Source organism: Vipera berus, assembly GCF_964194415.1.
Source record: "Vipera berus genome assembly, chromosome: 3".
In the NCBI taxonomy this organism is placed as follows: domain Eukaryota; kingdom Metazoa; phylum Chordata; class Lepidosauria; order Squamata; family Viperidae; genus Vipera; species Vipera berus.
In genome coordinates, this window is record NC_138204.1 from 124,750,381 (window position 1) to 124,776,656 (window position 26,276).

The 26,276-nt window shown below is 36.7% G+C and overlaps 1 protein-coding gene across 1 annotated transcript in view; it reads left to right on the plus strand.

The window, feature by feature from the left end:
- The window catches only part of SEMA5A (semaphorin 5A), a 209,796-nt gene that overhangs the window by 123,044 nt on the left and 60,476 nt on the right, over window positions 1–26,276 (plus strand). The window contains exons 5-10 of the mRNA XM_081324008.1: window positions 8,819–8,881; window positions 12,087–12,185; window positions 13,583–13,796; window positions 15,039–15,324; window positions 18,929–19,064; window positions 21,076–21,280. Coding sequence (XP_081180134.1) covers window positions 8,819–8,881; window positions 12,087–12,185; window positions 13,583–13,796; window positions 15,039–15,324; window positions 18,929–19,064; window positions 21,076–21,280 — 1,003 coding nt within the window. The remainder of the gene's footprint in view (window positions 1–8,818; window positions 8,882–12,086; window positions 12,186–13,582; window positions 13,797–15,038; window positions 15,325–18,928; window positions 19,065–21,075; window positions 21,281–26,276) is intronic.

Sequence of the window (26,276 nt, forward strand, 5' to 3'; positions counted from 1 at the left end):
GGTATGATAATGCCTTACACCTTAGTTCTCTTTTCAGTGGATTTAAATGTATTCTTGGAGGAGTCCCCATATTCCTTGAACATATAATCTTGTTTGCTATGCTTACTGGTATCTTACAGCATCTAGCAAATCAATGTGGGAAGCAGGATGCTGGGTTTGATAGACCAGCAGGTCTCATTAGCTAGGATTCAGGGATCATAAATCTCTTCCTGCTCCAGCCTAGCACAAAGGCAACCATTCTTCTTTTGAGTTGTCCATACATTAAACAGTAACACCAGGGAGAAAATACATCTTCCCAGGGAGGAAATCAGAGCCTGCCTTTCCATTTTTTCAAGATCTCCAGCACATACGGAGGAGGAGGAGGAGGAGGAGGAGGAGGAGGAGGAAAGCAGAGTGTCACCGTCTCATTTTCTACTAAGGTCTAACATTGCATAGAGCCACAAAACAAAATACAAAGGGGGAAAAATGACTCCTGCTCCAAGCATTTGGAGAAATTGCAGTTTTCACTCTCTTCCCATGGTTCCTTGAAGGTACTGAAAAGCTGTTCTCCACTGTTCTCAGCTCTCACATCTTCCAACTACAAAGTCTACACAAACTGAAAAAGAAATAAAAGACATTGCCTATGCTGGGGTGATGGGGAAGAGTAGGGTTATAGGCAATCCAGAAATCATATCTGCCCAGCTGAAATATGCGATGCCTGTCTGCACAGTGTAGTTCCATCCTGGCAGTGCATTTAACAATTGCATTATTGAATTTCTACATGAATGTCTGTCATTTTGATTGACGGTATGTGTGATTTGCAAGAAAAAGATCTATTCATTACAGCTTTCAGCGGAAAAGGTTTCCAGACTCTGCTCTCAGTTGTTCTGTGATTGAGACTAGATCAAATGGACTGGAGTCCAAGCAACCAGAACATGAAGTCTGGTGGAAGAAATAAACCAGGGAGCTGTTGGTCTGCAGAGAAACCTTTGGAGATTCTTCTGGAGCCCTTCACCTCCATTCTATTATATTGGAGTACCCACAGCACAGTCCCAGAGTTTCCAGGTGTTGGGTGACATATGAATAAGTAAATATTATGTCCTTACTTATTTCTTGGAATACTTGGAAGTGAATGCTCAGAATTACTCAGTTTCTCTCGTTTAGAGAAACCCTTATCAACCTAAACATCCCAGATTTCTTTGATGATACAAACATTGGAATAAGCCAGAAATGTTTGTAGAGCCATTTGCCATCCTGCCTGATAATATTCTACTGTAAGATTATCATACAGTAAAAATGCAAGTATAATGGTAGTGGCTGACATGAAAGTTTTTAAATTTATTTGATTTTTATTTATTAAATCAATTTATTTAACTGTTCATTTCACAAATGAGTGTCTTTGAGCTATACATCAGAGCTAAAAACAGTTAAGTACATTAAAAAGTATAAACACCAATCTTCAACAGGGAATAATAGATGAAGGGCTTTAGAAATAGTAGATAGACTACTATTTCACTATTTCACCCATCCCTGTTGGCAAAACCAAGTCTTCAGAGACATCTGGAAGTTCTTGTCAGATAGGTCCCTGTCAGGAAAACTGAGTGATTATATCCATTGAGTCACCATGAGTTGAGTTTGCTTCAAGGGCACAATTTCTTTTTTTTTTCCATATAAGGAAATTATTTAATGAAGAAACTGCAGGATGGGATTTTCCAGTTTTAAGAAGAAATAAATAGCAAGATTATCAAAACAAAGTTACTTTGCACAGACTCAGATCATTAATCCATAAGCTCAGAGCTGTCTTCGGGACGTCTTGAAGCTCCTGGAGAACTAGGAATTATTTTCAGCCCTAGCAATGCATACTTTTTCATGGAGAATGTATGCCTAAAGTTTGTGTGTGTCAGGGGAGAGGACTTTCAAAGTTTCTGTGATTGTTCTTCCTTCCTCATTGGCTTCAGTTTGACTGGCTAGATTAGGGGTGTCCAATCTTGGCAACTTTAAAACCTGTGGACTTCAATTCCCAAAGTTTCCCAGCCAGCCATGCTAATGCTGCCAAGGTTGGACATCCCTGCCCTAGATATTGATCTTCTCGTTTTTCTTTTCCTCATTAGCTCATAAATTTAGTTACCATGCAATTCACCATACTTTATTTTGGTTCCAAGATTTTTGATGGATGTGGAGGTGGTCACACATTTAAAAACAGAACTTTGATAGGTAAATGAAAACTTCATGGTTAGAAGGGAACTATTTCTGAATTCCTGTTGCAACAGGATGAATGAGGAATTATCATAATTCTTGTACTCTGTGTTTTCCCTAGCTGACCTTTTCTTACCCGATTATGGTTTAGGGTTGCAGTTGGAAAGGACCTTGGAGGTCTTCTAGTCCAGTGTTTTTCAACCTTTTTTGGGCAAAGGCACACTTGTTTCATGAAAAAAATCACGAGGCACTCCACCATTAGAAAATGTTAAAAAATTTAACTCTGTGCCTATATTGACTATATATAAAGTAATTCTCTTGAATAGGAATCAAATAAACACAAAGAAAGTATTTTATAATTACTTTTCAATTTTTCCCACGGCACACCAGGCAACATCTCGCGGCACACTAGTGTGCCGCGGAACAGTGGTTGAAAAACACTGTTCTAGTCCAACCCCCTGCACAAGCAAGAGACCTATACCATTCTGAACAAATGGCTGTCTAATCTCTTCTTAAAAACCTCCAGTGATGGAGCCCTGTAACCCCACCCCAATGGTGCCAGCACAATTTACTGCCAATTGTTGATGATCATTTCTTTAATGCGTTTTACCTTAAAATCCTGTTTAAATACATGCATTTGATGAGAATGCAAACAGATAACAATAGTAAAAAGGCAATGACATGAAATTTGAAATTATATAGCTAGTTTTCTGGCACCATGTAATTAAACCACCTTTGGAAATGCTATGTTTTGCCAGTATCTAATTATCAGAGCCATCTGTCGCCTAAGGCACACTCTGCCATCTGTCTGGAATTTGGTTTCATTACTGTTTGTTTTCAGTTTTTAATTTAAAGAAATTGATATCTATATATGTTTGTATGGATTTGTATGAAAGTAGATGTTATGTCAGTATGTCTTTTATTACATCATCCAAACACAGACCATTCTTTCTTCCCTCTCTTCTTCTCCCCAAATTTAAGAACTTGACTAGGTATTAGCCAGGTTTTATACTTCATTATTTGTTTACAAAGTTAAGTTTTTGGGCACTGAAACCATTAACTGAATGAGGAGATACATTAACTAGAAAAAAATAGTCTCGGAGGCTATTACATTTCCAGACCTAATCAAGTGGAATTGTAAAATAATAATAATAATAATAACAACAACAACAACAACAACAGACATAGTGAAATTTAGGCTGTCAATTTTTTTGCTCATCTTAGTACCTGTGCCTTTTAACAATGAATTGTTTTGAAATAATTAAGAGTTGAAAGTGTTTTTATTTTTGTGGCCTGGAAGGTCTGTGTTATCTATGCTTGCTGCTGCTGCTACTACTACTGCTAGAAGAATGATGAAGGCTTAGCTTCAAAGGTCACCTGAGGGCTAGTTAATTGTTACGCAGTGGGTTTCTCAGAATCATAGCTATTCCTGGGCCCAGTTCAAGTATCCATGCCTATCACACCATTTCCTTCACATGTTGTCTTTATATTGTGATGAAATGAAGATGAATCTCAAGAATAGGTTCCTTTTCCTATTCACGCGTAACACTTCATAGTAGTGATTGTTTTTGGCATGATAACCTCACATTATAATGTTTAGTATTCTTCTGTGTTAGTAGCTGAAGGAATCAGTGGACGCAGGGCTCTTGGCCTCTGGCTCCTGTAACATTTATCCATTTCATGGGTCTTTCATTTTTTCATTTCCTTCCAATGTGTCTGGCTGCTTTACAGAGACTTTTCATCCTCACCTTGTGTCCATCTTAGTTTGCATCATTTTAGAGACTTTAAAGGGGCCTTTGATTCCTTTGGGGAACAACTTTCTAAAGTGAATAGGGACATTTAATGTCTGAATCTGGGCTGTAAGATAACCTAGAGTCTTTGGGTTTACTTTAGAATACCTCTAGTGCTCAGGATAAGCCTTGCTGCTGGGGAAGACTTTTTAACATGATGCTTAGCATCAAGGGAGCAATCCATCCATCAGAAACACTTTTTGTTTTTAATAGTTCATGCTGCTTTAAAGGATGCTCTGTAATTGGACTAGTTAATCAGGGCTGGATCTTTCTGAAATGAAGAAATTATCCCTACTATTTTCCACAACAAACGAGGGATATTTATGATGGAGGAAATCAAAATGGCAAGGTTCTCTCAAACCTTCCTTCCCAAAAAAGGAAATTTGAAAATATACTAAAGAGAATATACATGTTTGTGCTCTCACCCTCCCCATTAATATTAGCTCTCAATCTATTGAATAATACGAATTAATTTTAATTTCCAATAAATTAAATTTCACTTCAAAGAAATGAAGATCATACAAATTATCTGCATGAAATTATCTGCCAGATTTTTGCACATTTTTTGGCAGGGCGGGGAGAAGGATATAGCTAAGAGGTTTTCAATTAAAATGCTGTGCCTCTGGTTTCAAAGCAGCCTGTAAGGTTGCTGATGTCATGTCAAAGCAATTGCTTTGCGCTCCTAAGAGCTTACACTAGAATCAAGTGAAAACTTCTAAAGATGTTATAGATTACCAGATCATGGCTAGAAAGCAAATGCAAAGGATGCATCCATCTCCTTTTGCTACTGTCTGTTTCAGCTGACAGGAGAGATAGTGGACCATGTCTCCATGGAAACTGGTCCCTCAGCAGGCAAAGAAGACTGCAACTCTCACTTAAATCCTTCATTTGTCAAGGGAAGAATCTTTTGAAGTAGTGTGGTATGTCAATCCCACATGGGGATATGAGATTCTCAAATGTCTTTGACAGCTAACGTCTTATTAATATATTGCACAATATATGTCGGTGATGTACTACTGATCTCAGAAACATGCTAATCTTAAATTGATTATTTTAATCAGCTGTAACTTTAACAGAGTGTGATGTTTCATGGAGGGAATTGATTCTCTGTTATAAAATGAGGTTCACTTAGATTTTGATGCAGAAGTTTCAAAGAAAGGGATGTGAATGTTAAAGGAAAACCAAGTATGGACTAAAGCCCTTGGTCTAATCCGCTGTTCCTAACGCATCAGTTCTGCACAAATTGGATGGGAAAGGTTTTCATGGCATAGGGACAAAAGCTTTATCCTCTGCTGATGTCTGCACATTAGAAAGTTGATCCTGTTCTGTTTACTGAAACTTTTCAGTTCAGTTTATAATACCTCAGTCAGTAACTCTCCCTCTCTCTCTCTCTCTCTCTCTCTCTCTCTCTCTCTCTCTCTCTCTCACACACACACACACACACACACACACACACACACACAGAGAGAGAGACAGAGAGAGAGACAGAGAGAGACAGAGACAGAGAGAGAGAGAGACAAAGACAGACAGACAGACAGACACAGACACAGACACAGACACAGACACAGACACAGACACAGTACAAGTTAGATTAAAGACCTGAGACTTCAGCTGTAGGCAAGGTGGTTTATGAGTCAATGTTAAGACTTGAATTTATTACTGCAGAAGTCAAAGACATACAACATACATTGAAAATGAAAGAAATGCAATTGACAAAACTAGCAGTAAAATAGTAGGGGTTTTTTCTTATAAATAACTACATGGATTATCTAGTGATTGATTAAATTGTTGTTTCCTTCTTTACTTCTTGAATTTAAATCAACAGATAATTAATGGGAAATTGTGGCCTTCTAGCAATTGTAGACAACTGGATTCATGGTGAAAGATCCTAGAAGCTACCATATAGCTACATTTGGAGGTTCATATCCTCTCATCTTTGCTATAGGCTGAAGTAGAACATTCTCTTACTACTAGTATGCAAGCTAATGGTTAAATAAATACATAAATAAAAATCCTAAGCAAAATAGTACAATGTGAGAATCTAACCTAAAATATCAAAGATCTCCAATTATATAAACCTCTGAGTCAGATGGTTAGATATTGAACTTCTAGCTGAGAGACAAAAGAAAGTAGTTGGTAACAGCTGCATTCATAAGGTTTGTACCTGATGGCCTTTCCAGATGACCAGCCGTTACATCGACTAGATTTTTTTAATCCAGTTAAAATGCATTTGAGATTAATCCTGGCTGTCTTGATTTAGTTTCATTTCTATATGAACACAGGGTTGCTACGAGCGTTGGTCTGTTTATATTTTTGCAAATCTGTTGGATTCACTGAGAATCCCCAGACAAACATTGCTTGCTTGCCAGCTTGCCTTATAGCAACCGAGTAGTTTGTCCTTCCTCCATCAGGGCTTAGCTGTACTGTCATTTTCTTTTGGGGGTAAGAAAAAAAGGAGAGAGAGAATAAGAATTCCCCAGGCTTCGGTGCTTGCCAAGATACCCAAATTGCTGTGGGTTTCAAACCTGTCACTACTGATATGCTGGGAGTTTGGCATTTGGGCTGTGTTTGAGTGCCATCACATTTTATTCATACATGTTAAATTGGAACTTACATTCCAGTATTCCAGTTCTTGTCTTTTCAGCATATCCTCCGGCAGCCCTTGAAACTTTTATGTATTTTATCTATATTTTTCTTTTGTAATGGCATTCATGAAATAGCACTCTTACAGTATGATTAGGGTTTTGCTATTGCTAGATTTTCTTAGCATTCTCATCATGAGTTATTGATCAATATTCTTTTCCTTGTTACTCTTTCTGTGCATATGTTGATACATCATTTGTTTTCTCTAGCTGGAAAAATGTTTGCTGTTTTCTTTATAGGCTTGCCAAAATTTGAAACCAAATCACCCATTTCATCTTGGATGTAGATGAGACAAAATCATATGGATTTGTTATAATATCATAATTCTGAGAGTTCTGTGGTCATTTTCCAATACCTTTGAGATGTTTCTTACATCACAAATATGAGTTAAGAGAGCTCCTAAAATATGATTTTAGAGTTCTTCAAATTGGGTGGCCTAACTGATCACTGTTGAATAGAAAGTCAGTTTTATCTTCTTTAGTTAACAATGCATTTTATTCCTATGATTATGATTATGATTATTGATATTATTATATAATTATTAAAACATCAAGCTAACATTACTGGAATAGCAGAAGTGATAATCGAGAAAGTATTAAGGGTAGAACTTGACATTTGAGATAGTGTTTTGCATCATTCAGGTTTTAATTTTAATTTTCCCCCCCAAAATAATAAAAAAGATTGTGTTGCTCTAGGTGGCTCACATATGGTGGTTGGTCTAAGACTAATATCCTTATACTCTATGTGTGCCATCCTAAGGATGTATTCAGAACTAACCAATCACTAATATCTCCTTCAGGGGCCAGGAGTTTAAAAATGCACAACTGTATCAAACCAACTTCTGACTTCGTACCAAGACTGTTGTAATAGCCCTGTTAGAAAAGATGCAGGAGATAAAACCTTTCTCTTCTTGAACCCTACGTATATTTAGATAGGTTGGTAGACGTGGTGGTTTTGCTTCAGCCTGCAGAACTTTCTGAGAATGCAGTTTTGTCAATTATTACCTCGCTAATAGCATCTTTGTTATGAAGCTCCTGCCAAGTTTTATCTTATATATGATTTTGATGAACCATAAGAGGTGTCAAGAAAGATCATTCAAACATTTGTAGCGGTGTGTCATTGGTATTTTCTGTTTCTACTTGTCGCTTAAGTCACATGAATTAGAGCTATGCTGGTGGTGATTTTTCTCATATTGGGATGATACTTTGTTAATCTTCTGATTAGTCTTCTGCAAATCTCAAAAATGGCTCTTGTATTTGAGGATTGCTGCTGGTAATATAAAGTGCAGTTTCTAGACTTAAATTTCTTTGGAACATATTTTATCAGTTGGGGGGGGGGGAAATCAAGACTATTTTAAAGTTTTGGTGCTTACCTAAACTGTTTGAGATAACAATCACTTAAACATATGCACCCACCCATTATAAAACTGCCTGGATGCTAAATTTACCTGTGGATGTTTTGCTTTGGGTCCTTTCACTGTCAAATGGAATAGATATTTTAAGAGCAGTTGCTTTATCTGAGGAATACCTTCCTGGGGAAAAAAAAGGTCCAATTATCTCTGAAGAACCTATGTATGGCTAAAACTCATATATAACTTTACAGATGCCCATATATGTGTATCCTATTACTTTCATTTTATTTTTCTTTCATGGTTTAATAGTTTTAATATATTGTAAGCTGTCACGATATAATTTGGAAAGAATAGTGTAGTAATATTTGTCTCTCACACAAGAGGCACATTTTGTCTGCCATTTTCACATGTGAAATAGAACCAGGGGTGTGCATTCAAGTGGTGAAAAGCCAAGAAAAGCTGAAGTTTCAGCCCACTCTTGAGTTCCTTTGCTATAATTAATTCAGGCCTTTCATTCAACCTGGCCAAGAACTTCCACATCGAAGTGAGACTGAGGAGAAAAAGAATAGGTAGTAGGCAATTGGAAGGACAGACATAAACATTCTTTCAGTAAATGATTTTACTTTCATAATTGAACAGGGACAATGAAAGAACATTGTTAATCCCTATCTTCTGTAGTTTGATCATAAATCAACAAATATGCTGCATGTTCATTTCAGTCTGTATCATAATTTTTGATTTTCTTTCTAATTTGACATTGATGTGGTGGATTTCAGTAGAAAATTATTATCTTTCAATGGAAATATCAGATTTTATTTTATTTTATGAAGAAATAACCATTATTTTTTCTGAATATTAGGGTGTGGAATGGCATTGTGATGAGACTACTAAAAAAGCTTGCTATAGTAAAGGAAAATCAACGGTAAGTCCTTAATCAGTTTTCTCTATCTAAAATATTGCTATTTCTTTTTTCTAGCTGTCTTGGATATGATAAAACTGCATCCGTATTACGTGTAATAGTTATTCCCAATGTTCTGCCTTCTGGATTTACTATGATTTCTGGACTTTTATTGTGAATTTTCATGCCAAGAATGCTCAACGGATAGACACAACGCAGGATTTTCAAGGAAAATAACAACAACAACATCAACAAAAAAACCAGAAACATGCCTGTAGAATAAAAGGTTATAGCTTTTTTTAAAGACTGAAAACAAACAAGCTGAAAATGGCATTTGAAGGCTGTTAGTAATAGGGCTAATATCCTGGAATACTGCATCCAGTTTTGGTCACCACGATGTAAAAAAGATGTCGAGACTCTAGAAATGGTACAGAGAAGAGCAACAAAGGTGATTGGGGGACTGGAGGCTAAAACATATAGGGAACGGTTGCTGGAATTGGGTATGTGTAGTTTAATGAAGAGAAGGGTGAGGGGTGACATGATAGCAGTGTTCCAATATCTCAGGGGCTGCCACAAAGCAGAGGGAGTCAAGCTATTCTCCAAAGCACCTGAAAGCAGGACAAGAATCAACGGATGGAAACTAGTCAAGGAGAGAAGCAACCGAGAACTAAGAAGAAACTTCCTGACAGTTAGAACAATTAACCAGTGGAACAACCTGCCTCCAGAAGTGGTGAATGCTCCAACACTGGAAGTTTTTAAGAAGAGACTGGACAGCCATTTGTTTGAAATGGTATAGGGTTTCCTGCCTGAGCAGGGGGTTGGACTAGATGACCTCCAAGGTCCCTTCCAACTTCTTCTTCTTCTTCTTCTTCTTCTTCTTCTTCTTCTTCTTCTTCTTCTTCTTCTTCTTCTTCTTCTGAACAATAACAATAACAATAACAATAACAATAACAATAACAATAACAATAACAATAACAATAACAATAACAATAATAATAATAATAATAATAATAATAATAATAATAATAATAATAATAATAATAATAATAATAATTTGGAAGGGACCTTGGAGGTCATCTAGTCATCATCAATACCTCTGTGTAATCATTGAGATTATCTGAAGATGTGGAGTGTGGTGGCTCACAAGGTTAGGATGCTGGGCTGATGATCGGCAAGCTTGCCTTTGAGACCTAGTTGCTGCCACAGGGTGGGGTGAGCTGCCATCATACACTCCAACTCCTGCCAACCCAGCTGTTTGAAAGCAGGCAACTGCAAGTAGACAGATGGGTACAAATTCAGTGGGGCAACTTAATGGGGACCTGAAAGGAGTCCCCAACTGGGCATCTCCTGGGCAACAGTGATGTTATTGTTCAATCCTTTCAGCCTGGTGATCCTGGCACAAATATAGTTGTAATCTGAAGTTTATAAGCTCACTCTAAAACCTGTACTTTCCTATTTTAGATAGAAATTGGGCTGATTGAATAAAGGTGTGCAAATAAAACAAGGTGAAAACTTTCAGAAAATTTAACATCCATTATTCTCAGCTGGAACAGCTTCATCAGAGATGTTCCAACTTAGGAACAAGTTGTTCTGACCTTATTGAAAGACATCTGACCTTGAAATGGATGTCAAAGGAAGGCATTTGGCCAGAATATCTCTACATTAAAACATTTTACAGCAGGGGTGTCAAACTGCCGGCCCACGGGCCAGAGCGTCACGGAGAAACCGTGCCCATCCCATTTTCGGCAATGGGAAAAAGTTCAGATACGTCGCGCGACGTCACATGACGTCGCGAGTTTGACATGCCTGTTTTACAGAATTCTGCAAATCCCTAAAGTCTGTTTAATATTGACATGAAATCAGCTGCTTGGTGTAGCTGTTGGGTGCAAAACTGAGTCATTGATTGATTGATTTTCTTATACTGCCTTCTTCATACAGACTCCCTGTAGTTTACAACTGTAAAAAAAATATAAAACTCTTATCAGTCAAAATAAAACAAAACCCTAACCCTCAAAAAGGCTGCCAAGGAGATCTTTGGACAATATTTGTTCTATGATGGTGTAGTATTTTACCAGTTCTCCAACATTTCTTAAAAATTACCCTTAATATTGGCAAATTTCTGCAGAATTATTTGGTGGCTTATTAGGACTGGTTCATATATCATCTCTGTGTTTATAGAAAGCTATGTTGAATAAAAGAATATATGAAAAAGAATTAAAGCTGAATTAAAGAATTAAAGTGCTGCATTCTAAACAGTTACAAAATTTGTGTAGTAAAATAAATGAAGAGGCTTATGTTTCAGGTTTTGTATTAGTTTATCAAAATATAAAATACAAAGAAAAAATGAAAAACAGTGGGAAACTGGGGAGGAAAAGGGGAAGAGAAAAAAAGTGTAGGGTTAAAGGGAAAAAAGAAAAAAGGCATTGACTTCCAGCTCTTTTTAGCGCAGTAGAATAAGATAATACCATACAGCCTCAAGTTTTTACTTTTACATAATAAGATACACTAGCCATTTCTATAATGCTAAACCTATCTAATCAGCAAAACCCAAAGTCAAAGTTTCATTTTTTCACCTCAAACACGAAGTCCAGAAGTGGTTTCCAGATGGAAACAAAGTTAGCTATATTCTTTTCTTTGTTTAAGGCAGTCAATTTAGACATCTCTGCTAATTCCATCAGTTTTTCCAGCCAGTCATCCATTGTTGGAATTAAAACATATCAACTAAGTGCCAAATTTTTGTTCATGTTCTTTGTCCATTAAGCCTAAAAGAAAAGTCTCTGGCTTTATCTTTATATTCCCTTTAAGAATCTTCTGTTTAAGATGTAAATGTTACTCCAATATTTTTTTTGCTTTGTCGCAAGTCCATCAGAGAGGGTAAAAAAATCCCTTCTTTACATTTACAATTCCAACATGTATTTGAAATATCTTTATACATTTTTGACATTTAATGTAAATTTTAAAGTCTTTGTAATAAATGAAGTGGCAGCGTCAGATAACAGAATGTTCTTTTTCTATATAAGTCCACACATACTCCTACTGCACAATGATCATTGCTGTAATTTGTAATCAACAGCTGTTGTAATAAGTATATATGTTGATGTATTAGTGCTTACAGAACACATTGATGGATTGTGTTGCTGTCATTAGGAATCAATTGTAAATAAATTCTGACTATATAGAAGTTTCTTAATATATATCATTATACTAATAATATACTTTGCTTTGGCAGGAAGAGTGCCAGAATTATATTCGTGTTCTCCTGATTGGTGGTGATAGACTGTTTGCATGCGGAACTAATGCATTTACACCCATTTGCACTAATCGGACGGTAAGAATATGAGTGGATCTGCACTACAGTACTGTAGATTTCATAATTCAGTAAGAAGACTTCTATGATTGTGGAATTTCTTGTACAAATGCAGATAAATTGGGTACTCTCCATTTTGCACTAGGTGGCCATCTATCGGCTGCATAATGTAATGCAACTGTAATGCATAATTTCCAGTATTTCATCCGTTCTATAATTACCAATATTATATCAACAGAGACTTGAGAATGTTATTACCAATATACTGGCTGAAGAAAAAAAGCAGCAAAGAAACCTGGGAATTTCTTCATTAATTATATTTAGGATGAGAAATTCTCTGGTCTGCCATGGTCTCTTTCATGGAGTCTGATCTATAGCTGTTCTGAGATTAGAAATTTCCCCTGTCCTGTAAGGCTTTAAAATAGCCCAACCTGAATATTGTGACTGTTTTAAGCATCATGGCCATGGAGGACATTCCAAAGAGGGAGATACTCTGGATAATGAAAACTTCTGCTGCCCAGTCCTACGATATTGGTAAGGAGTTCCTATTGTTTATAATAAAGCTTCAAAATAAGCTTAATTTATGATAGCTCAGGCTATTTTAAAGCCTTATTGTGGTATAGGTGGCATTTTCAAGGAGGAGTGACTAGAAGTGGAAAAGGGTAATCTTCTCTAATATTATGATTTTCTCTCCAATGTTTGTTACCATATCCTGCAAAACCTGAATGCTAGTAGATTGCTTTAAAGGTGCTATGATACCATATTTATTTATATTGTGGTTTAATTGAATAGTGTGTCTAAGATGGAAGGAGTGAATTGATTCACTTAATAAAATAATAATTTTCAATATTTTGTAGTTTGGCTGGAGTTCTATTGACTGAGCTCCTGCAGTGGAAGCAAGGAGCAAGCAATTTCCTTTCCTCTTGCAACCCCCAATGTTCTTCCGAAACCTGGCCAATAAATTAATAAATCTGCATATTTTGAATAGTGAACATGTTGTAGAGATCACCTATGTGATGGTCATTGTGAACAGTAAATCTGTATGGGTTGAATGAGATCTAGTGTACTGTAGGTATATAACCCTTTATGGAACTTGTAGTCCCTAAAGCTAGTAAGAAGTCTATATTGATAAGAATGTACTTTAAGACATCATTTTTGATTCTTCACATTAGAAGTCAGTTTTTTTCTTCCAGTTATTTGTGTGTGTATGTGTATATTTTTGTATTTAATATAAGAATAGAGTTAGAGTTATATAATAGTTAATTCAGGGTTGATATGGGTGGAAATTGAAGGAGTTCCTGACCAAAAGCAGGACACGTGTACAAATAAATTCTTCAGTTTGTGTTCAGGATTTGTGGGCTTCATGTTCTGTAATGCAGTTTGTAATAATTCTTCCTCTCCCCAATATTCTGATGAAGCTAAGCAACCTGGAAGAGACACATGATCAGATCAGTGGCATGGCACGCTGTCCTTATAGCCCTCAGCACAATTCTACGGCTCTCCTTGCAAGCACTGGTGAGTTGTATGCAGCAACGGTCATGGACTTTCCAGGGAGAGATCCTGCAATTTATCGCAGTTTGGGTATTTTCCCTCCACTTCGGACTGCACAGTACAACTCTAAATGGCTCAATGGTGAGTATACGGAAGACACTTTTTTTTCTGGCTAGGAAACGCTTTGTTTTAAGAACTTCCACTTATTCATTTTGAAGGAAAAAGCTTCATTTTTACAACTTAATGCTGCTTTGTCCATGCTGAATGTGGAGAATTACAACTAGCCCTCCTAGTTGCAGCTATTATAGCATTCCTATAGTCACATGTTCACAATTTGAGCACTTGGCAACCTTGCAGTTAGAATAACTCAGTGTGATCAGGTGATAGCCATTTGCAACCTTCACTGCTGACTTCCGACGAGCTGAGTCAATTGGGAAGCTGGCAGGAGATTGCAAATGGTGATGTCATGTCTAATTATTTATTTATTTTATTTATTTATTTATTGTATTTTTATACCGCCCTTCTCCCGAAGGACTCAGGGCGGTGTACAGGGCAATAAATACAAAACAGGATACAAAAGTTAAAAGCAATTAAATAAATGCCCAAGGTTAAAACAATAATTAAAACGTATTTAAAACCCCAACCCTAACCCATCAGACCAGGTCAGACTGCTCAAATAGATACGTTTTTAGATCGCGCCGGAAGGAGCGAAGGTCGGGGGCCGTCCGGAGCTCAACCGGCAAGCGGTTCCATAGGTCTGGCGCGCCCACAGAGAACGCTCTCCCCCTGGGGGCCACCAATTGACATTCTTTGATCGGAGGCACCCTGAGGAGGCCCTCTCTGTGGGAGCGCACTGGACGGAGGGAAGTTGACGCCGGCCGCCTAATTATCACATGAAGCTCACCTAATAATGGCAACTAGAATGGCCAGAATTGCCATTGTAAATCAGTGCAGTCACATGACATTCCAGTTTACAACTGCATTGCTTAACGATAGAGTTCCCCATCTGAATTACCACAGTTCACCAAGGACTCCCTATAACTGTAACTAATGAGATCATTGGTAGTATTTGGACAGTTAGTACAACCTATATGTATTACTAAATTATTGTGCTTAATCTTGGCATTATTTGAATGAACATAATCTTGGCAGAAAAAAAGGGCGTCATACTAAAACAGACAGATGTAAGTGGACTCTTGTTGAGTTCAGGAATGGAAATTTCAAAAAATGTTACATAAAAGTTGGAGTTTAAGGAAAGGTATTAGGGGGAGCAAAAACAGTAGCCTATTGCATGAATTCTAGGTACGTGTGTGTAGATGGATGGAGTCAGTTTAAGGAGCAAAGTTATTTTCCTCAATTTTTGTTTTACAAAATATATTCCAGAACCAAATTTTGTGTCTTCATATGACATTGGAAACTTCATCTACTTTTTCTTCCGAGAGAACGCAGTGGAACATGACTGTGGGAAAATAGTTTTTTCTCGTACTGCTCGAGTTTGTAAGAATGACATTGGTGGCAGATTTTTGCTGGAAGATACTTGGACCACCTTCATGAAAGCGCGTTTGAATTGCTCCCACCCTGGAGAAATTCCATTTTACTACAATGAATTACAGAGTACGTTCTTCCTGCCAGAACTGGAATTAATCTACGGGATCTTTACCACTAATGTGTATGTAGTTTATGTAGTATTTTCTTTCTAGAATATTCAAAATTAACTTGGGGAGGAAATCTATTTATAGCCAGGAGTGGGCAATCTTGAAAACAAACCCATAATTAAAAAAAGTCTAAGATAAAGATTTTTGAAAAAGTGTAGAAAATGATTATATATTTATCACTTTTAGAAGGGTAAAAACCCTAACAACTAGAAGAATGTGAGTTTTTCAAGCCTAAAAGCTTTGTTTGTTTGAACTTTTAATTTGACAAGATGGTAACTACTGGCAAAAATGGAGACTATTATATACTGAAAAATATTGGCATCCGCCACATTAATGAATTAATTTTCAAGACAACAGTTCCATTAGTAAATGTGGTTTAATTTTTTTTAAATATACAAAGAAGTTAAGAAAACAAGCCTTGTATTGCAACATTGAATACTATAAATTGTAGGAGAATATTCAACTGGGTGAGATATCCTATGAAGTATTGTTTTCATCACACCATGAAAATGCATCCAGGAAAGAGTCCAGACCACTCAAGACAGGCAGTTGAACCTGGACGAATGCCATGATGGAGTAACTCTTGTCATAGTCGTACAAACAGTTGCTTCTGGAGACACATTGCAGGGCCTTTTCTCTTACAAGCCCTTTCTCAAAAATCTGAACAATCAGATCTTTCTAAGATATTTAAAAGTAATGACTAACATTTTAAATTTTATGTAACAATCAGTTGGAAACCAGTGAAGTCACTGTGAATTGATAGTTTTCTGATTCAAATGACGGCAAATTTCCTGATTATTTTGGTAGTGTCAAGGGTATTCTATAGTATGTTTATTTCCTTCTGGCTGTCTGGCATTTGAAAGTCAGTTTTTTTCAGAAGTGATTTGCCACTGCCTTCTTCCTAGGGCTGGGAGAGAAAGACAGGCCCAAGGTCACCCAGCTGGCTTCCTGTCTCAGATGGGACTAGAACTCCCAGTTTCTAGCCCGATGCTTTAACAACTACACCAGGGGTAGGCAACCTCGACTCTTTTATGACTCATGGACTTCAACTCCCAGAATTCCTGAGTCCCCTGACTCAGGAATTCTGGAGTTGAAGTCCATGAGTCATAAAAGAGCCGAGGTTGCCTACCCCTGCACTACACCAAACTGCCTCTGTTTTCAGTTCTTTACTTACCTTTATTTATGGTTGGATGTCTGTATCTATCATAATCATCATCATTCTTGATTATCATTTTAGCCATTGTCTCTTTAGCCTCTTCTGCATGTTTCCAACCTCTACAATCCTGAGCTTTCTTTTGCCAATTGGGCCCACAATACTTGCTCATGTTGTTGATCCATCTTCTTTTAGGTCTCTTGTGGATTGACTCTCTCTGTCTCTGTCTCTCTCCCTCCCTCCCTCCCTCCCTCCTTCTATATATGTATATATATCTAAATATATCTATATATGTATATATATCTAAATATAAACTTATTCCACAATTCAGTTTGATTTTATGCATTGCATGACTGATAGTCAACATACTACAAACAAGATTTTTAGAGAGCTAGCTTCATTTGTGTATTGCAGCAAAACAAATAATCATAACATTCATAATGGTTATAATATTCACTTATAGCCACAAAAATGAATCAAATAATATCTTTGTCTTATTCCCCTTTTGCTTTTCTATGGGCTGACAATTCATTAAGCACCTTGAAATATAAATGAAGCAGGTCTTGGTGGAGGAGTTCTTGGAATTTACGTTATCCTAAATTTGGGGACTGACTACCTCTAGGAAGGCATTTTTAAAATTTCTACAGCACTCCAATTTGTATATTGCTTACACAGTACTCCAATTTGTATAAATTGAATAAGTTATTGCTCCCAATTCTGTAAGATGGCTCTCCAGCATGTGAAGGTTCCAGGATATGAAGAGCAAAAAGAATACATTTCTATGGGAGAGCGAAATCAAATATGGGTCTTTGTAAGTGGAGGGAATCTCCCAGATACATTTAACTGCATATTTTTAGAGACCTCATACAGGACCCTCAACTCTAAAATCTGGCTTTGCAAGGCATGTGCAATGTACACTATAAAGGAAAAATAATGCTGGTATTTGAAACTGTCAAGCGGGAACAGTGCTGGGACTATTATTTGGGTTAGTTAGTAGAATACAGGATGCAAGTATGGGCAGAGTACAAGTGAAGTAATTAAATACTTTTAACAGACTATTCTCTAGGAAACAATATGGAATTGGATGCCCAGTATATTTGTATTATTTGAATAATTTATTTTCTAAAGTTCTATCTAAGCAGCACTGAGTTAGGGGTTATGTACATTCTCTATAGGCATATATGTGGCAATTTGGTCTAAATTAATTACACATTTATTAAGTCTTCTAGCTTTTATCTGTTCCCTGCTTTAAGAAAAAGGTGTTATTTCATTGCAAGAATTACAGAATGGAAATACTTCACTCAGCTACTTTAATTCTGCATTTAATATCTTTTAGTTTACTTTAGCTAAATGTTTTATGAATATTACTAAACCGTCGCATTCAATCTTGTATTCTGCTGAATTAAACCTACCTATGCTTTTATCACCAAATTAGCTTGTCATTTGTTCTCGTTTCACAGCTGTACAGTGTGTTGAATTCTTGCTTAGCTGATCAGCTTACAATTATGTAGTGTATTCCCTTTGAGTAACTAGGCTATTAATTTCAATGATCTTAAACACTTATAGTTTAACACTTTAACATTTATTTAAGAATCAGGTATGCCGCTTTGTCACAAAAGAGATACTGCTGTCTAGTGACATAAGGAATCTATGAACATGTACTCAGTTTCCAGGCTGAGCAACTTCCAGATGTGTGGGCTTCTAGAATTCCCAAGCCAACATGGATGTTGCTAAGAATTTGGGGAACTGAAGCTTGTACATCTGGAGGATATCAAGATTGGGAAAGGTTGACCCTAGGTAATTTGCAAATAATTTCAGAATGAAAGATATAATTCTTACTGCTTACATACATAAATTATTGTTGTAAGAAAATATCTGATATTTTAAACAGAAGAGTGTTTATCCTTGCTTATTTTTATGATGATGGGTTTTGGTTTTTGCCCAAGTATGTGTAGCAAGATTTTAGACCTCCACATTTTTAGCCACCTCAGCTAACCAACTGGTAATTTCCAAACGACTTCACTTTATTCTTTGAGGAATAAATATCTACATGCTGTATTCTAGTTAATGTAGCAATATCACAATACTTTTTAAAAAGCTAAGCTACTTTAGGAAAAGGTACAATGTTGGAGACTCTTATTATAGAATTTACAACAAAGTAATGTATGTGATATGTACTCAGTAGTAATTGCATAATGCATAATTTATATAATCTCAGATACCATGAGATTGTTAATTATAAAATAATGTTAAAATATAAAGAAACCTCTCTCAGCTTGGTCCCTCCAGAGATATTGCTCTAGATCTTACAGTATTATTATTCTAGGAAATTCTAACTTAATAACCATGATCCATACTTCTATCTATTCAGAGGTGAGATGCAAAGAATTATAAGTGTTATAGAAAATTTGCATTGGCTATCAAAAATAATCTCTTTTCTCCATTTCTTTGGTTTTTTTTTAAAGGAACAGCGTAGCCGTTTCAGCTGTTTGTGTATTCAACATGACTGCAATAACTCAGGTCTTTAGTGGGCCATTCAAATACCAAGAAAACTCTCGTTCTGCCTGGCTTCCTTATCCCAACCCTAATCCTAATTTTCAGGTAGATAAAAATAAAAAGGTGTTCTTAATGTATGCATGTCCTTCAAATTGCACTCAGTTTTAGGAAGTTATAATATTTACAATCACAAGGGATCAATAGAGAAATAAAAAAACATGGTAAAAATTATAACACCCCCTGAATTTAACATTTAACTGACAGCTTTAAATCCATGGTAATGATGATGTAAGTTGCAAACTGATAACATTGGGCGGGCAACACATTGTCCATTGAGCAGGGATATTTTTGGTTCCTGCTGGAAGCTATGAAGGTCTGGATTAATCTATCCTATCATACGCAGGGAATGTATTCCACAATCTGCTACTGCTAAAAACTCATCATTCTGTGGTTCCATTGCCTAGATTCTTTTTATTCTTAGATATATAGCATGACCCTAGACATAAACTGTAAACTGTACAATATGTGTGGAAACGAGCTTTCAGTTTTCTTGTCCTAAACTATTTATGGTTTAATAAGAAGAATCAACACTTTAACTTGGGCTACAAACAAACTGAAAACTTGTACAACTGATGTAGAACTGGTATTAGGATGATGTATAAACTGTGACACCGATAAGCAATCTGGTTAAGAATTTTACAGCAACTGTAGTTGAAAAATACACTGTGGGGGCGGTTCCTGTGATATGTGCTATATTAATGTACAAAGGACATTAATGGATCACTGTTGCCAGATCAGCTTTCTCCAGGGGATAGAACTAGACTAGAGTATGAAGTAAAATTGAGTAAAAAAAAAGAAAAACTTTCTCACAATTACCCTCTTGACATCCAGGAACAAAGTTGGATTTCCACCCCTCTTTTTCAATTTTGTACTCTTTTGAAACAAAGCAAGACCTTGAGGGCTAAAATACAATGGTAATCTTAATTATAACCCTAATAACCTAACTCTTGAGGAGGAGTTTCCTGTGGGAAAAAATAGATGCATAACGAAGTCCTCATGGAAAAACAAGAGCCTATGACCGTGGTGGCGAACCTATGGCATGCGTGCCACAGGTGGCACGCAGAGCCCTCTTTATAGGCACGCACACTGTCACCCCAGTCCTAGGCCTTCAGCTGGGTTTTATAAAATCTTTTCGCTTTAGGGCTCTGCTGCTGTGTGCAAAAAAAAAAAGATTAAATCAATCAATTTCAACTTCTTGCGGGAAAAAGATCTCGCAAAGTTGGAATTGGTTAATTGAATTTTTTAGTCCCACCCAGTCTGCCGTTACCACTGCAGCCACGCCCACCCAATGGGCCACACCCACCCAATGGGCGACGCCCACCCTGCACCCGACGATACATAAGTGGGTTTTAGGTTGCAATTTGGGTACTCGGTCTCTAAAAGGTTCGCCATCACTGGCCTATGAAGCATGAAATATCAAGACCACACGTGAAATTCCAATTAAACTGATTTATTAGTACTCATGCCTATGTACAGGAATCTACTCAACTAATAGCACTGTTGTGCAGCTAGATAAGGGTGAAAGAATTATAGAGGGGTTGCAATTAATCCATTTGTGTTACATAGAGAATCTAGGCTGATTTCTTTTTTGACTCTGCCCCCGGGTTCTTCTCTTACAGAGTCTGAGACTCCCTTTATAATTATAACTATAGTTGTGGCTAGGAGAGGGGCCATTGTGCTTTTAAGTTACAAGTCTTGCTGGTCCTATCCAGGATGGACAGAAATAAAAGAGTATATCTGTGTGCTATGTACTTCTTGTTTGTGGTATGTGGGTAAAAGGAGCAAAACATCACTTATCTGTTATTTCTTTTTTGAGATATCTTCATTGCAACTGTTCATATATTTGTATGTGTGGAAATTTAGAGTATATATTGATAATCTGCTAATGAGAAAAAGATTGAAGTACATTATATAGCTGGATGACCAGTCAGTTGTGCACAGCTTATTATAAGGGTTAGCCTTTAGATTGCTATACTCTCACAATACATATACTATGTGTCTTAAGTTCTTAAAATCTTGAATTAATGTTAACAGTGTTATATGTATACATTTTCAGTGTGGCACCATGGATCAAGGCCTGTATTTGAATCTGACAGAGAGGAATCTCCAAGATGCCCAAAAATTTATTTTGATGCATGAAGTGATCCAACCCATCACACCAGTTCCTTACTTCATGGAGGACAATAGCCGATTTTCTCATGTGGTTGTTGATGTGGTACAAGGAAAAGAAATGCTTTTCCACATAATTTATTTGGCCACAGGTAAATTATATCTTTATTTCCTCATTTTCTTTATTTCTAACATGCATAGATTGTCCAATAATTCTTCAGCTCAGATTAACAAACAAACAAACCCTAAAGTACAAAGCCACTTTAAAACACCAATAGTAAAATAACATAAAACCAACAGCAAGGGGGAAATAGTGGTATATGTAATAATACAAAAGTAACAATATCAACATATACTTTTAATTAAGATATTTATTCAGCCAGCCATTAATCCAGACAAATTAATCTGTGTTTGTTAATATTTACATGGATTTATCCAATTGTCCATGAGATTTGCTTTATTAGAGAAAAAAAATTGTTTAACATTTATATTTTGTTTGCCAATCAATTATGAACTGAAAGTTGAAATGGGAGACCTATGGGCTGTGTAAAGGTTATATCTGATTTTTTCTTCTTAGAAATTTAGAAAAGCATGTTTGATGTTCCAGCTTTATTTCTAAGGAATAGAGAATCATCATAGATTTAAAAGATGTAACAATTAAAGCAGGTTTTAAAATTCACATAAACTTACATGGTCAGCTAAATAATTCCTATATTTATATCCTGATTTGCAGGAATAAAATTTTTGACTTAAATACCTGGGTAGTTTTGATGGATGTTGCCTTAGTTAGAAATGTTAATATCTAATTCTAGTACCTGTATTTAATTAGACTGTAATTTCTGTTGCAAAACATTGGAATGGCTAAGAAGGGGAAAACATATTTGTGTTTTCCCTATTGAGAGTTATTAAAGCTACTTGCACAAATATGTTTTCCCCTTCTTAGCCAATTCAATTTACTTGCATGAAACTCTTGTCAAACTTTTGTACATTAAGTGAATTAGTGGCAATTGTAGAGTTTCATGCAAGTAAATTGAATTCTATTCATGTATTCACATATTCTTTCTCATTTTTGCTCCTTCTCCATCCCCACAATCTCTTCTGTGGGTTTAGGGCCCCTTTGAAACTATATGTAGTATGGTACAATGTCTTTTTTTTAAAATCAAAGCTGTTAGAAGTCAGCAGTTCTTTCCTGAATGCCACTGGTTATACACAATAGGATCCAAGCTGATATGACCATCAACTCTTTAAGAAAAGTAATAAAAAGAGAAGAACATTTCTGTTTCATCTCTTCATTCCACTGTTAACTTTATTGGATTTCTAAACAATCATTGTACTTAAACTGAATTTAATATTTTTGCTAAAAGGCTTGGCAAAAGAAACTGAAGAGTAATAGCTTCATGATATAATTGCTAGCATGGGAATGTAGACATGTTTAATGTTTTAAAAAGTACAGTGATTTATTTCCCAATATACTTTTTCTTTGAGGAGTATGGATCTTCAAATACACTAGTAAAAGGATAAAAATGGAGTAAGTTAGAAACAGGATGATTGAATTGCTTTATTTATAAAATAATATTCACCATACAATCATGAGTTCACAAAGGCAGAAAAATGACATTTAATATGAATGTGAGATATAAGAAGCAGGATATAATATTTATAATTAGAACTAATATTAATTCATTTCCACATAATGAAATTTTGTATAGTATTTGAAATGTCTTAGAATGAAGTTTTGATTCTTTTAGGTTGAGTATATGCTGTTCAAAATCTGACAAACCTGAGAAGAATATAAAGCAAAGCATGTGTATAGTACGATTAATCAATAAAATTTGGTTCTAAAATCATCTTGAAAATATGTGAGTTTCGACGACACTGAAATGCCAATATAATATAATTTTGTCTTCCTTTTTTTGAGTTAAAACTGGCAGAAATGAAATGCCAAGCTAGTAGTTAAACAACTAGTAAATGTCTCGTAGTTGTAGCAATGTGCTTGAATGGAAATATTTTCAAGAAGCAAATCTGTTATTATGTCTTTGCACTTGGCTATTATTTATAGACAGTTCAAGGGGTTTTAGTCCTTGTCCACTACTTTTTACTTGCTTGGTATGTTTTTTTTAAAAAAAGCCACATGCTGTTCTGGCTCACAATAAATGAAAATTGAATGGTTGGTACATAGTGTATCTAGTCTGAAGGAGTCCCTTACATAAATTAATTTACAATGACCTCAACTTTCATATTGCAATTTGTTGAAAGCAGCATCTTCATGATACTGATATAAGATGATGTATACTTACAGTATATGATACTATTAGTTATGTTTCAGGCAGTAGTAATGTTTTAAAAAAATGAAAGGAAAGATAGATTCTTAATAATTAGCTATGTAGTCTGCTGTATCATATTTTAGATAAAATGAGGCATGTGTCAGTTTTTGCTTTACTCTTCTGCTTTGCTGAATGACCATTTGGAATCCCATGAATTTGAGAGAAAAAATCTCTGTTGTGAAAGGGTATGTAGGTTGGATCTAAATTCATGTACAAGTCTGGATGTGTAAATGCAGATGTTTTTAGTCTGCATGTGGCCTTCAGGCAGAATTAGGAATGAACGTTGAACTGTCAAAGAGTTCTGAAAGGACTCATAGCCTGCAGTTATTTATACCTTTTACATCGTGTTTCTTAGTTCTTTTACCTGTGCTATGTGAAACTACTCAATTATGTACAGGTTTGGAAGATTTCTGAAAAAAAAATGCAAGCTACTTGTAATGTATAATAGGCTGTTTCACTAATTTATAGTTTTACATAAACCAGCATTGTAATTACCTTTATAATAGCTGGGTAGCGTAGATATGTCTTATTGAAAAATAGCCAGGTTCTTGTGGTATTACTTCTTTGTATTTCTATCTTTATCTCTCTGTTTCTTTATATGTGTGCATAAAAAAATGCTTGTCCCAAAGATGTTTCCCCCCCCCCCAAAAGCAACTGTACTTTCTTGGTGTTTTGTCGTTAGAAAATGTTTCACTAAACTGAAGAAGCTTCTTGGATAAGAGGTGAAATGTTTTCAAAGGAAAAAAATAAGAAAGTCCAGTTATCCTTTGGAAAAAGCACTTTGGGGACAATCATCACCTGGATGATTGAGAATCTCCATAGGCTTAAAAACACACTCAGACTTTTTTTTAACCAGATTGTGAAAATTTTATAAATTGTAAAAGATGTGTATGCATGTAAGATAATAGAATCATACCTGACAGCCTATCAACCTTTTAAATTTCTTAACTTGTTTTGGATTTAAAATTGTAGTTATAGTTTTCACTACTGGAATGAAAACACGAACATACATTGATATTCATCATCCTTTTCTTTTTTGTAGTTAAATTTAATACATAGCAGAGAGAAAAAAAAGAATAAGATGTTAGCTAAAGTAATTTATCACGTGAAGTGTTAATACCACTTTATAACACCTTGGTAAGGCCACACTTGGAATACTCCATCCAGTTTTGGGTCACCACAATGTAAAAAAGATGTTGAGACTCTAGAATGAGTACAGAGAAGAGCAACAAAGATGATTAGGGGACTGGAGGCTAAAACATATAAAGAACAGTTGCTCGAATTGGGTATGTCTAGTTTAATGAAGAGAAGGACAATGGGGGACATAATAGCAGTGTTCCAGTATCTCAGGGGATGCCACAAAGAAGAGTCAAGCTATTCTCCTGAAGGCAGGACGAGAAGCAACGGATGGAAACTAATCAAAGAAAGAAGCAACTTAGAACTAAGGAGAAATTTCCTGATAGAACAATTAATCAGTGGAACAACTTGCCTCCAGAATTTGTGAATGCTCCAACACTGGAAGTTTTTAAGAAGAGACTGGACAGCCAGTTGTCTGAAATGGTATAGGGTTCCTGCCTGAGCAGGGGGTTGGAGTAGAAGACCTCCAAGGTCCCTTCCAACTGTATTATTATTGATCATTGCACAGTCAGCCAGATGTTCAGACTGGATTTGGCATTTTTGTCTACCTATCGAGTCCTTACCAAGGACCTGGGATAGGCAGATGTGGATGTTTGATGGTATTACAGATATCGTCACAGGATGGAAGCAGTTCCTAGTAAGGCCGCCTTCTGCAATTGACTAATGGCGAATTTGTCAATGCCAATAGTGTTCAAGTGGTGCTCCAGTTGTTTTGGGATTGCACCCAAGGCGCCTATTACTATTTGTAGTGTATGCAGCATAGCATACACGTGTGACAGCTACAGAAGAAGTCACGGAGCTGGACAGCTCCGGGCAGGAACAGCGTTCAGTAGGAAAGCAGGATTTAAAGGGACAGCGTTCGGCGGGAGAGCCGGATTTAAAGGGATTGGCTGACCTGCCGGCGGGAAGCAGGGGCTTAACTATATTGGCCAGGTATTCACCTGGCCAGGTATAAAAGAGGACTGGTACCCTTTGTTCCCTCTTTCTGGACCACATTTCCTCCAAATAAAGTCTTTGCACGCCTGAAGTCTGAATCTCTCTGATTACCGAACCGACACAACAATTGGCGGCGAAGGTGGGATCCTGTTCTGAAGGGCGGTAGGACACCCTGTCTGGCAGGGGAATCGTTGCCTGAATCAGGACAGGATTGATCAGATCGCTCGAGATGTCTCAGGACGGTCAGGCTCCCACGGCTCAGGTCGGTCAAGCTCCCTTGGCACCGGTCGGGTTAGCTCCCATTTTCAATAGCGCCCAGCCTGAAGAATGGGAATCGTTCGTGGGGCAACTAGAGTTTTACTTCATAGTAAACTGCATTACTGAGGACAGGATAAAGGTGGCAGCCCTACTCAGCACATGCGGAAAGGACATTTATAAACTGGCAGTGGGTCTGTGTTCACCCACGGCCATCGGGGAGATGAAGTACGATGACCTCATTGACAAACTGAATCAGCACTTTAACCCGCACATGTCGGAAATGGCATGGACGTTCCAGTTTGTAAAGAGGAACCAGCTGCTGGGTGAGTTGGGGTCAGCATTCATGGTGGCAGTCCGACAGGTGGCTCGCCTTTGCAACTTCGACAACTTAGAAAGGAGGTTGCGGGACAGAATTGTCTTCAGCTTCAGGGATCGAAAACTGAGGCAGAAGCTGCTGGCCAGACCAGGGCTGACCCTCAAGCAAGTACAGGAG